This window comes from Nannospalax galili, unplaced genomic scaffold, assembly GCF_000622305.1.
Source record: "Nannospalax galili isolate Female #2095 unplaced genomic scaffold, S.galili_v1.0 scaffold66, whole genome shotgun sequence".
Classification (NCBI taxonomy): domain Eukaryota; kingdom Metazoa; phylum Chordata; class Mammalia; order Rodentia; family Spalacidae; genus Nannospalax; species Nannospalax galili.
The window spans coordinates 3790866-3802849 of NW_008356058.1; the positions used below are offsets into that span (position 1 = coordinate 3790866).

Here is an 11984-nt window from a genome sequence, read left to right on the forward strand (position 1 = left end):
CTGTGATTGTAGTGGAGATTTTAGGGTCTTTGGTGGTTATGAAATCATGTTTTCTATTTCTTCTGAATTCATCTTATTTGTCTTACATATTTTCCTTTATTTTCTATTTTTGGATTGACTGGGACTAAATTCACATTTTTTCTGTATTTATCAGAAGTTATACACCATGGTGTAGTTGGACCATTTTCCTTTTTTTAAATCTCAACTTAGTCTTTTCAAATAAGTAGCTTGCAGCATTGTTGATCATCTCTATACCGTTTGGTTTTTGATTTCACAATTTCCAAGTTCTGTATACTTTTCTGTGTCTATTTTATATGGTTTAGTATTCTCTCTGATGCCAGCCACCTTTTTTCACCTTTATTTTTTGCTGCTTTCAAAGACGTTTACTTTTAATTATCTCTTGCATTTTGTTGCATTTTTCTTCTTGATCTGTCAGCTATTTGGAGATATGTTTTGTTTTACTTTTTATATTAATTTTTATTATTTTTGGCTACCATTTTCTAATTTTGTTGCAATATGGATTTTGGGAATTTATGATAGTACCTGTTTATATTATTCAGTTGCATTTAATAAAAAAGTCACATGTGATGGTATGCTTATAATTCTAGCACTTGAGAAGCCCAGACAAGAGGATTATGAGTTGAAAGCCACACTGAGCACACACACAAACATAAAAAATGATTGATTTGTTAGCTACTGGGCTCTTTATGTATTTATTGAATCATTCTCTCTCTCTCTCTCTCTGTGTGTGTGTGTGTATTTATGTATGTGAATGCAGGTGCACAAGTGCCATGGTATATGTGTGGATGTCGGAACACCACCTTGGGTGTTGATTCTACCTTCCACTTTGTTTGAGACAGGATCTCTTTTTTCTTTCTTTCTTTTATTGCATATGCCAGGGTAGCTGACCCATGAACTTCTGGAAATTCTCTGGTTTCCTCCTCTAATATACCCGTTGGAGCCCTGGAATTATAGACACTCAAGCTACACATCTGACAATTTTACATGGGTTCTGTTGATTTGAACTCAGGTTCTCACACTTGTGTACCAAGAGCTTTTACTCACTGAGCCACCTTTCACTACAGAGCCTGATTTTTAAATTGTTTGTTGAAATTTATATCCTTATAATTTGTTCTTGCTTATTATTTTTGTTTATTAGAAAAGCATTTTTATTCCCCTAACTCTGACTGTGAAGTTGGTTTATTCATTTTCTCTATCAGTCAATTCCTATTTACTTGATGCTATGTTATTAAGAGGACAAAAGTACTCTATACACTACAGAGTATTTTCTGGGTGGATCTTTCCTTTTCATTTTTACTTAAGGTCACATTTACTATTTGCAAGTTTACCTTAAAATTGAATTGCCTGTTATTAGTTGGAGGAGTAATTTTGCTTTATCTGTATCTTTTTTTCATGTTCCATAAGTTTTTCTTAAAATCCTTTGTAAGTAGTATTTTTAAATTTTTTCATTTTGTTCTCACAAGGCATAGCTATGGATGTTGTTATGCACATTAATTTCAACAAACCAACTTTTTATTCCTCCATCTGAAATGACCTTCTTACAGTCCTTCACTCTACCAACGGAGCGATGGAAGGGTATTTCATTCTTTAATCTAAATCCAATCAATTCTTCTGTCACATAATACATGTGTCACCCCAAATCTCTCACTGCACAAAATTGTGTGATAAAACCCACAGATTTTTATGGCTGTTACATGAAACAGGATCTTAGGAGTACCACACTCTTAACTTTGCCACTGTCACACACAAGTCACGTAGTAGCTCTCTTCCTGAGGCTGAAAGATTGACCTGTCTTTTATCCTATCTTCCTTATCCTTTTAGAAACTCTTCATTTATTCTTACTTTAATTCTTAGTAAAAATTGTTGAACAATTGAACACATTTTTGTTGGTTTTTCTTTTCTCTATATTTTTCATAGTCATAAAGAATGGAACTGTGAGTGAAAGATCATAAATAAATCCATGTAGGATAATTGGCATCTTGGAATGTAGTTGGATAATAGGACAGAGAACTACTAAAGATGATTGTATTTGTATGTAGATGTTAATTTCCATTGGAAACTTCAACTTACTGCAGCATAGACATACCCTAGAGATTGCCTTGAGGTTGGTCCTGACATATTGATAGGAGGAAAGAAATGTGATACATGTTGTGCTTCCCTGTGCCCTCTTCCAGCTACATTCCATGAAACCTCCATGAACAAGAGAGAGGCAGATTTGACTTCTCTGATAACTTGGACCTGGAGTATGTGGTCTTGTTGTTTCTGTGAGCTGGCCTGGGGCAGAGAAAGTGGTGGTGGGAGGGACAACTTGAGGTCTTTAAGGAGCCCTCAGTGTGTTTTGCCTCTTTGAGAACAGAGAGGGCCTGGTTGCTCCCCAGTTTTGGCCTGCCATTGAGGGATGACCCGCAGGGATGGGCTGGCAGCTTCTGACCCTCCCTTCTATTGCAGTCTAGGGGGCCAAAACCCAGGTGCTGCCAGACTGCAGTGGGGTTCATACACCTGAACTGGGATTGAGGCTGCCTCCAGGTTAGCAAAGCAGATGCTGGGGACAGGGCCCCTGTACCCTGTATGACACCTCCACTGGAGCTCTGTGGATGCTCTTGATGTGGGAAGCCCGTTCAGACCCAGCTCACAGGGCCTGTAGCCTCCCACCTGATACAGGGATTCCCTCTGTGTTGGAATAGGACCAAACTTCCCTTACCTCAGGCTTCCTGGTTAAGAGAGGAAGGGGATGAAGATTCAGGGAAGCTGGGCACCCTGTTCTTCCCGTGGGCTCCCTCTACACCAGGCTTCCCTTTGGGGCTCCCTTTGTACCCAGCCTCCCAATGGGCCATCCAGAGAGGAGCTGACTTTGTTTCCTTCCCTAGGGCCTATGTCTGGCAGGCTGCAACGATTGGGTTGTGGGTGATTCTGCGACCAGGGCCCTACATCTCTGCTGAGGTTGACCTTGGAGGCTTGCCCGGGTGAGCCAGCTTAAAGTTTAGAGTTGTGGCTTGGTAAGGTATTTTGTTTTATAATAAGTAACATTTCAACCAGTGTTACTATCACTGGTTGAGCATGTGTTGTGTCCTTTGTGCCCTGTATTAAACTCTGTACTTCGTGACTTGCCTGTGGTGCCTGCAGTGGTGTGTGGGGCTTTGGGTGCTACTGTCATCAGGTTTGTAGAAAAGGACTTGAGATGTGGGTCTTGGTCATTAGTATGTGCAAGGGCAGAGGTGTCAAAAGGGGGCTCATCATCCTGTTGCCCCGCAGAAGAGGGGTGATGGTCAAATCTGTTCTTTTCATGTGTATGCAGAAAGGGACTGGAGGCTCTAGAGCATGCAAAGAATGTGATGCCAGCTTCTGGGCTTGTTCTGGAGACATCAGATCTTTCTCTGTTTGGCTGACAGGGTCCTTTCCACACACCTTTCCCTGCCTTCTTGTTTTTCTGGTCTTTTCTCTCATCATGATTCTGGCCCTCAGCCTAGATGATGGAGGTTCAGGTCAAGAATCCAGGGGTTCTCTGTTACCCCTCTCAGTGACAGAACACTGGTCTTTCTAGGATCTGCATTCAAGTGAGCCCTACTGCTCACCAGGTCAGAGAGAAAAACAAAGTTTTTCTTCAAGCTTAGGCCCTGTGATGGCCCAGCTGATGAGCAGAAAAAGCCTCAGCTTAGGGTGCAGGAGTCTTGAAGAAGTAATTACCCCCATGAATGTCTTCTAGAGCCCAACCCTGCCCCTTCCCAGTGACCTGTGTGGGATGTTCATTGACTGGTGAGCTACTTCTGCACTTGAAGTCTTGGGTCTCAGAGGAAGTGAGAGTCAGAGACTGTATCTTCCAGATGTGGAAGAAAGTGTGACCCTGTGACTGAGGAACATTACTATGCTAAGGACTACATTCCAGGAAACTGAAGGATGGAGCACTGAATTCTGAGAAAGAGAGGGAATGCCTCACTCAGACAGGTGTGGGAGCCTGGCCAGAGTTCTGCATGACTCCTCAGAGCTAGAAAGATCTAAAAGACCTTGCAATGTAGGTGGCATATTTCCTTGGGAGTCTCATATGTCCTTGAGGATACTGTGAAAAACTCATATGATGCAGGTCCCTTGAGCACCGAGTGTCCTGGGACCATGGTTGTAAAGTCACCCAGCCATGCTATTGGCAACTCCGAGCAGAGATGTCTGCTGTGCTCAACTGACCAGACATATTCTTCCTCCAGCTTCCTGTCTCACACACTGATGCTTTGCCTCTTGTCCCTAGCTGGCTTCTTTGAGATCCTAAGACACAACTAAGAACAACTGATAAGGGCTTTGTTGAGGCCGTTGATAAGTACTTTGATCACCTGATTCCCAGAATATGTCCTCTCCAGGTAAAAGTTTGCCCTCCTTTTATCTGTTAAAGAGAGTATGAGTTTGTAGAAAAGGAAAGCTGAGATGAATTATTCTTCAGATAAGCTTTCTTAGGAGTGTTAGAGAATCTCAGCCTGAATTAGTAAGTTTTCAGGTCCAAGGAAGAGTTTCATCAGGAAAGACAGCTGCCAGGTAAAATATGATGCAATTCTTAAAGGGAGAAACTGATGCTTTAGTTTCCAGAGTTATTAAAAAAATAATAGCATTATACCATGGGCAGCATGATGGCATCTTGGGGGGAGAGTCCTCAGTTCCACAGGGCAAAGGGATTTTCTGGCACTTACAGGTTCCTTGGGGCGGGGGCGAGGTGGGCAAGTTCCATGCTGTGTGACCTAGCTTAGCCTGGCCTATGTGCTAGGAGTCATCAGGCCGGAAGGCACTAGATGAAAGTAAAGTTCAAGTTCAGGGTTGCTTTGAGATTGCTCACAGCTGCAAGGGGGAGGAAGACTACAAGGTCACAGTTTCTTTATCAATTTTCTGTCCCAGAGAGAGTTTCAAGGAAGTGTGACCCAATTTCTGGGAAGGGGGTGCATCTAGAGGGTCTATGATCTAACAGCATTCACTTTGGAGGAATCATTGTACTTTTATCATTGATAGGCTGTGCCCAGTCTCTCTGGAAAACTAAGCTGACTTACTAATAAGTTAGATCTAGGCCTTCAAGTTAAGCAAAGAAGCTTTGACTTGTCTTTGTTGCTCTGGGCTCCTAAATCATCTGAGACAAGGACCACATAAAAGGTTTCTTTAATTGTGATTGATATTCTCTAAGCTCCATTATCAGCTCACTGACAATTTGTATTCTAAATTAGCTCTGTTGTTTTAATCAATTAATACCAGCACTTGCTAAACTAAAAAGTATTAAACTTTTTATGGAAAAATAGTATTCTCTCCACTTTGCCCCATAGTAATTTAGTTTACTATACTTTTTAATGTTTTCCCAGAGATTTCAACACACATGAAGCAAATTATATACACCAAGGTATGTGCATGCATCTTCTTAATATTAAATACAGAATTCCCCCTATGTATTTTCTTGTCACTTGGGAAATGATTTCTGGAGCCTGTCTTTCTTTTTGATTACCACATAGTATTGCATAGTAGAATTTACCACAGTGAGTTTATTAGTACCCTAATCATGGATACTAGTACTTTTCAGTTTTATGCTATAATATACAATGTGGTGACACACATTAGTTTGTATCTGTGAGTATAGTTGCTGCTGCCTACTTTCCAGTTTGATGCAGTTCTCCAATGGGAACTACACTGTGTATGGGAACAGACACTATGTATTTCTGATCTTCATGGGATGCTTGAATCTCATGCTCTGGAAAAAAATTCCTTTCATTTTCAGATTGTCAAACTATAGCCCACAGACTGGCCCATGACAAAGTAGGCTTTATACAATGCCATGCAGTTTGTAAGATATCCGTTGTTTAGTTTTTGTGCTATTATTTTGTTTGATAAGTAAAGTATTAATGTCTCTTCTAAACAAATGAATGTACCTAATTGTGAGGTAAACAACAATACATTTCCTGATGTAACTGAAGACAGGATAAATTCCAAAGTACTTAAAAGTTTTCCAGAAACAGTTTTTGGAAATGTCATCCTTCCATCTGAGGACAATAAGCTAGTGACTAATGAGACCAGCTGTTTTCTTTCTGGATGTTGATGGCATCTAGTCTGCTGTGCATCATTTCCAATGGTGAGCAGGATAGACATGGTGCCTGCCCTGTGGAGCTTCTAGTCCAACATGGAGACAATCAGTATGACAATAAGTACAGACACAGCTATGGCAGAGAGGTACAGGATCCCTCCACAGGCAGTCATATAATAAGGTTATGCTGAGACAAGGAGGTTCAGGGCAGGTGTTCCAGAGAAGGTGGTATTAACCCATGACTCAAAGGGTGAGCAGGTATCAGTAAGGTCAGGACAGTGGTCTTGAGAGCCCCCCAGGGATCAAACAATGGATGGCAGAGATAAAACACGGAATGTGGGGTGCTACAAGTTGAGTTGTCCATTGGGTACTGAGAAAAGAGAAAGAGGCCAAGGTGGTCCCTGGAGGCATCTCTCAGAAAGAATTTACCCGTTATCCCTATTCCTATGGGGAACAGAATCTCTTTGCCCAAAAGAGAGAACTGACTTATAGCTAGATCTTAGTGGGAAAACAGAAGGAACTATGATGTACTGTACTTTGGGATATTGCTCTGTATTCAAGGTGAGGAGGCTCCACAAAGAACTAAATGCATCTGAGTGTGGAAGGAAAGTGAGAAGTGGCCCCATGCTGAAGTGCTTAATTTAGCACAGATCGGTCACTATTGGAGATTTGGTAGTGTAACTGGCTGGAAGCCCTATAAAGTGGGTGGAGGAGTGAGCTAAAAGTGAGGAAGTAAGAAGAATAATGGCATCTGGGGGTGCTTTTGGGAAATGTGGCTCTTAAAGAGCAGAGAGGAAGAGAACGTTCCTATCCCCTACCCCATCTCTTTGACATAAAGGTGCTGCATTTGCTTTCACAGTAATGGGATGATGGAAGTCAGTCAGTTTGGAATAGAGGAAGGTCTATATAAGAGGGAACTGTGTGAAGTGCTTGTTCACAAGGAGAGGAAGAGGGGCTTACCCTAAGACAGGAAGTATATTAGATGGATCGGGTAGGAAGGTGTATAGGGTAGATGTGGAAGTGCGTAAGTTTGTAGGTTTGCAAGCTCATAGCAAGTCAGTAGGAGAAACAGAGGGAAACTTGTGTGGCTCCCATATTTACAAAGCATTGTGGAAGATAGGATACCTGCAGGAGCTTAAATGCCTAGGGATGAATGAAGGTGCCAGTCTCCAAGGGACCTGAGAAAGCACATCATATGAGTTTTGTTATCCTCAGCTGTAGACTCTGACTCAAAATTTATGCTCAAATAGCCTTGTTCTTCAACCTTCATCCCTTTGCCTCTCAGTTCCACCATGGTGGCCCTGTCATTGCCCTGCAAGTAGAGAATGAATATGGAGCATTTAATAAGGATCAGTACTACATGGCTTATATTAAAGAGGTAAGAAGCTTGCTTTGCCTCCATATTTTATACCATCTTTTTCATTGTCTCTTTCCAAAACACATGCCTGATTCCCAACCTCCTGGGTGTTGTATGACTTCTCCTGGGGAGGAACAATCATTAATTCATCCCAGTTAGGGCACTGGTACTAGACCAAGAAGTGGTGACAACCAAGTCTTACTTAATGAATCAAGTTTATTGGGGCTACTTACAGGAGCATGGATGATTCAAAGGCAGTTAATCACTGAGAAGCCCACCACAGTAGGCAATGACTCATTAAATCTACATCTCTGGAGTTGCCTGCATGACTTGCAGGTGACTTGGCAAGTGGGAGAGTCTCCCCTCCTCAGCTATTATTACTGCTTATATAACTTTGGGAGAACTTTGTGACTCTTCTAAGTTTCAGAAGCTTTCTGATCCTTATAAATTTTGTTTTTTTTTCCTTTGTCTTTGAATGTTTCATTTACTTCCTGAGTCTTATGAGCCTCTAGGGAATGTTTTAATTTGGAGGAAATAGCTACATATACATCTGGAGATGTTACATCTCCATCACCAACATATATAAAATCAGGTTTAATTTCTCAATGAATTTCCCATATAGTCATGTAAATCAAGATAAATATGAATAACTTTGTTATGAGACAAAATGAGATGTTAGTAGTCATTGATACCTCTAAGACCTACTTAAAACCTAGAAATTGGGGACCTCCATTCAAAGTCAACAGCGGCTTTCAACTTGCTGCTTTTTGGTCCATAGTATTCATATCCTTTCTTCTGTTCTTTTTGATCTTCTGCAGATGGATATCTCAGGCCAGTGATTATCTGTAGCCATGCTGGTTTTCTATCTGTTGGTTTAAACACCTCCTGGTGCTTGACTTCCCTCATACAAGGAGCTAAAGGAAGCTCTAGTCTTTTTTTTGGGAGGGAGAGTTATTTTATTTTATGTGTATGAGTGATATGCCTGCATGTATGTAAGTCCTTATGCTGTGCAATGCCTGTGGAAGTGGGCATCAGATCCCTTGGAACTGGAGTTACAGATGGTTGTTTGTTGCCATATGGGTACAGGGATTTGGACCTAGGTATTCTACAAGAGCAGTGAGTACTCTTAATTGCTGAGCCATCTCACCAGCCCCAGAAGCTCTAGTCTTAACTGCACTTTATCCTCTGGGTGCAAAGCATGTACAGCTCTGAGCATGTTCTGTGCCTACTTGGCTCTTCTCACATAGAAACTAGGGGTGAATGACCCTAACTCAGTCACTGCTGTTCAGCTAGTATGAATTTTTATTGATTTAAAAAATATACCGAGTTAGGTGTGAGGGTATAGGCCTATAATCTCGGCACTTGAGAAATAGAAATAGGAAGATCAAGAGTTCAAGATTACCTCAGATACATAGCAAGTTCAAGGCCACCTTGGGCTAATTAAAAAGTTATCATCATCATCATCAACAACAATAATAACAATAAAACAACAACAACAACCACTTAACTCTGTTCTGAGACCTAACTGTGGCTTGGTAAACATAATCGGTACACAGAGAGGGCCCTATGATTTTGGGTCATTGGACTGATTCCAAGCCTCTAAGGTTTAAGTAGGTTTTCAGAATACAGCTCCTTCTTCCTGCAGACACAGCAGGCTTCCTTGTTTTTGTTGACCAAAATTCATGTAGGACCTAAGCTTTGTGAGGCTGATCTGTATTTTCAGAACCTAACAGGGTCAGCTTCTCCCTTGTAGTGCCAAGTGCCTTCCATCTTCTTTTTCTCTCTGTTGTTACTCAGACCCTTCTATTGTATGACCACTGATAAACTCAGATTTCATTTACTGTGGGTGTCAGGGCTCACAGCCCTCCAAGGCTTTACTACAGTCATACCAGGCTGAGCCCAAAACAGTGATTTCCTGATCCTAAGGTATAGGTGGTTACTCTGCATGCAAGCCTTTCTGTGCTAGCCAACTTTCTATTGCTGCAGCAAATACCTTAGATATGATCAAAGCATGTCATGCATATGTATAAAAAGTCATGATGAAACCTACTATTCTGGACAATTAACATATGCTGATTACAAAGTAAAAAAAGTACCTGAAATAAGCAACCTATGAGCAGAATAGACTTACTTTGCCACATAGCTTTGTAATTTTAGTCCATGACTGGTTGGCTCTAATGCTTTTAGTCCTGTGTTGAAAGGCAACACACATTATCACAGAAGTGCCTAGCAGAAAAAATACCATTTACCTCATGATTTTATAGTATAAGGACAGAGAGGAACTGCACTACCACAGTCTCCTTTTGGAAGGAATTGCCAGTAACCTGAAGTCCTGCTCTTAGGCTCTACCTTCTAAATTTCTACCACCTCTGTCACCAGAGTTCTCTCTGGGTCTCTTGTGCTAACAGGCAAACCATATAACATATCTTTATGTACATTCATTATTATTGTGAGGGGGGAGGGGAGTTACTTACAAAGAAACAAACACCCAGTGCCTAGCCCTGCATGGCTCAGCTATGCACTGCCCAGCTCTGTGCCACAGCTCAGAGCCTGCCATCCCAGATTGTTCCCGTGGCATGCCCATAGTCACCGCTAGCTTTCGCACATACCTCAGGGGCCAGCAGTCTCGCCTCAGGTCCATAAATGCCAGGCCATTTTGTTTTTGAGTATGTCTGGCTGCTGTGCCCTCTTTGTGTTCCTGGCTCCCATTTCAGATGGTGCCACAAGCCCCTCCTTCCACAGCTAACTCTCCACAGTGAATTCCCACAGCAGGCTCTGCCCCTTAGAGGAATCAGGACCCCTGGAGAACACACTCCACCCCTTTCCTCCATTCTTGTAATTTTTCCGCCAATCTTCTGCTAAGGTCCCTGAGCCTTGGAAGGAGTGACAGATGTAGGGCGTTCTCTCTTGTATCATGTCAAGATAGTGACTTCTTGGGCCTCTGAATTATTTATCTTTAATCTGTGGCCATTGATCTACCTCAGTGGTGTTTCTTTTACTATAAAGACAAATAGAAGGAAGTAGACACATCTAAACAAACACGAATGTAAATACAAATGGCCTAGAAGATATCCCAGTAGGTGTCATTAAACAGTATACTTGTGATGGCTTCCCCACTACAGCTTGTAGCCTTTCTTGACACAAGGTGTTGGCCTGGTCTACAGCACCAGATGTGTGTTCCACCACTAGGAGTGGGCCTTATCTAATTAGAAATTTGTCAGTTGTACGTATGTTGGTCGAGCCATTATTGCACTTGCAGGCACTGCTTGGCATGTCCTTAGTGTACAGCATGCAGGGTCCATTGTTGAGTAGAATCATAGGGGATCCTTTCTTTCCCAACCTTCTACATAGTGCCTTTTTACCAATATGAACATCATCCATCCAGTGGCACAGAGTGTTTTGGCCTAGTCTCAGTTCCATCTCCTCTTCTTCTCCCATGCTCACAACATGCAGTGTCTTCAGCAACATGGCCTTACCGACCTTTCTAGCGTACAACTGACATTAGTGGCAATAACCTTGGTGAATTTGAGGACCTCTAGGATCTCTCTGACCAACAGCTCATAGCGGGGCAACCCACCCCTGGTACTGTAGATTTTCTTAACAGTTGTATAGTTTGTTTCCATCTTACCCAACCATAAAACTTCCAAGAATCTTATAGCTATCGCTGGCCTTTGCCTCTTCCAGTATCTTTTAAATGGGTTTTACAGCTGTAAAACACTTGAAGGAAGGTTAGCATTATATATTAAATCAGTCATAGACAAGGTCTCACACAGCATGGAAAGATTCTGTCCATTCATATTAACTGTTTTCTCCATAGAGCTTTGTTAGGTACCATAGCATGAGTGCGAGGCATTAATTTGGTTAGCTCTTTATCATCTTTAGTTATCCCTTTGGAGTCATTTCGCACTTGGGGGATTCTACCTGGAGTCTCTTTGTATTCTTTTATTCTTGATACACTTACAGGTGTTGGCTCCAGTTGCCTGACCCTGCACTGGGCTAAGGAGTCAGGGGGATCCTGTCCCCACTGAACTTGTTGGCTCCCTGAGTCAGGAAGGCCCTGGGTCTGCCTCCTGACTGTAGCCATATCTGCCACACCTCTTCCCATCGACCATACCTGGCTGCTGGGGGAGGCCCTGGTGGGAAAACCCTTCCACCCCTAGTATAGCCTTTATCAGAAGAGAAATGCATCTTATTTAATCCTTGGAGATTCTTAACCACCCCTGGGACAGTTTTTATCATTTGAATGTATTTTGTAAACTCTTCTTCTGATTTTAAAGCCTTCCATAAATGCCTTATTACCAAATTTGGTTTTCTATCAATTTTTTCTCAGGGAATTTGGGCTTGACATAAGTCTTGCCACATTTGTCTTTGAGTAACCCAAGTGGACCTTTTCTTCAGTCCGGTCTTTTTTATATCTCTTATAGGGTGTTCTGTTATTTTACAGACACGTTTTACTTGCTGGTCAGAATCATTTAGATTTCCCAAAGCCTGTCTCACTTCACAAAGATCCTGTTCCATTAAAGGGCTTAGTAAAATCATTAAAGCCCCATACCATTCTCGAGGTCCCAG

The 11984-nt window shown here is 41.9% G+C and overlaps 1 protein-coding gene across 1 annotated transcript in view; it reads left to right on the forward strand.

The window, feature by feature from the left end:
• The window catches only part of Glb1l3 (galactosidase beta 1 like 3), a 55775-nt gene that overhangs the window by 8324 nt on the left and 35467 nt on the right, over positions 1-11984 (forward strand). The window contains 4 exon segments of the mRNA XM_008854199.1: positions 2196-2264; positions 2889-2984; positions 4259-4367; positions 7344-7436. Coding sequence (XP_008852421.1) covers positions 2196-2264; positions 2889-2984; positions 4259-4367; positions 7344-7436 — 367 coding nt within the window.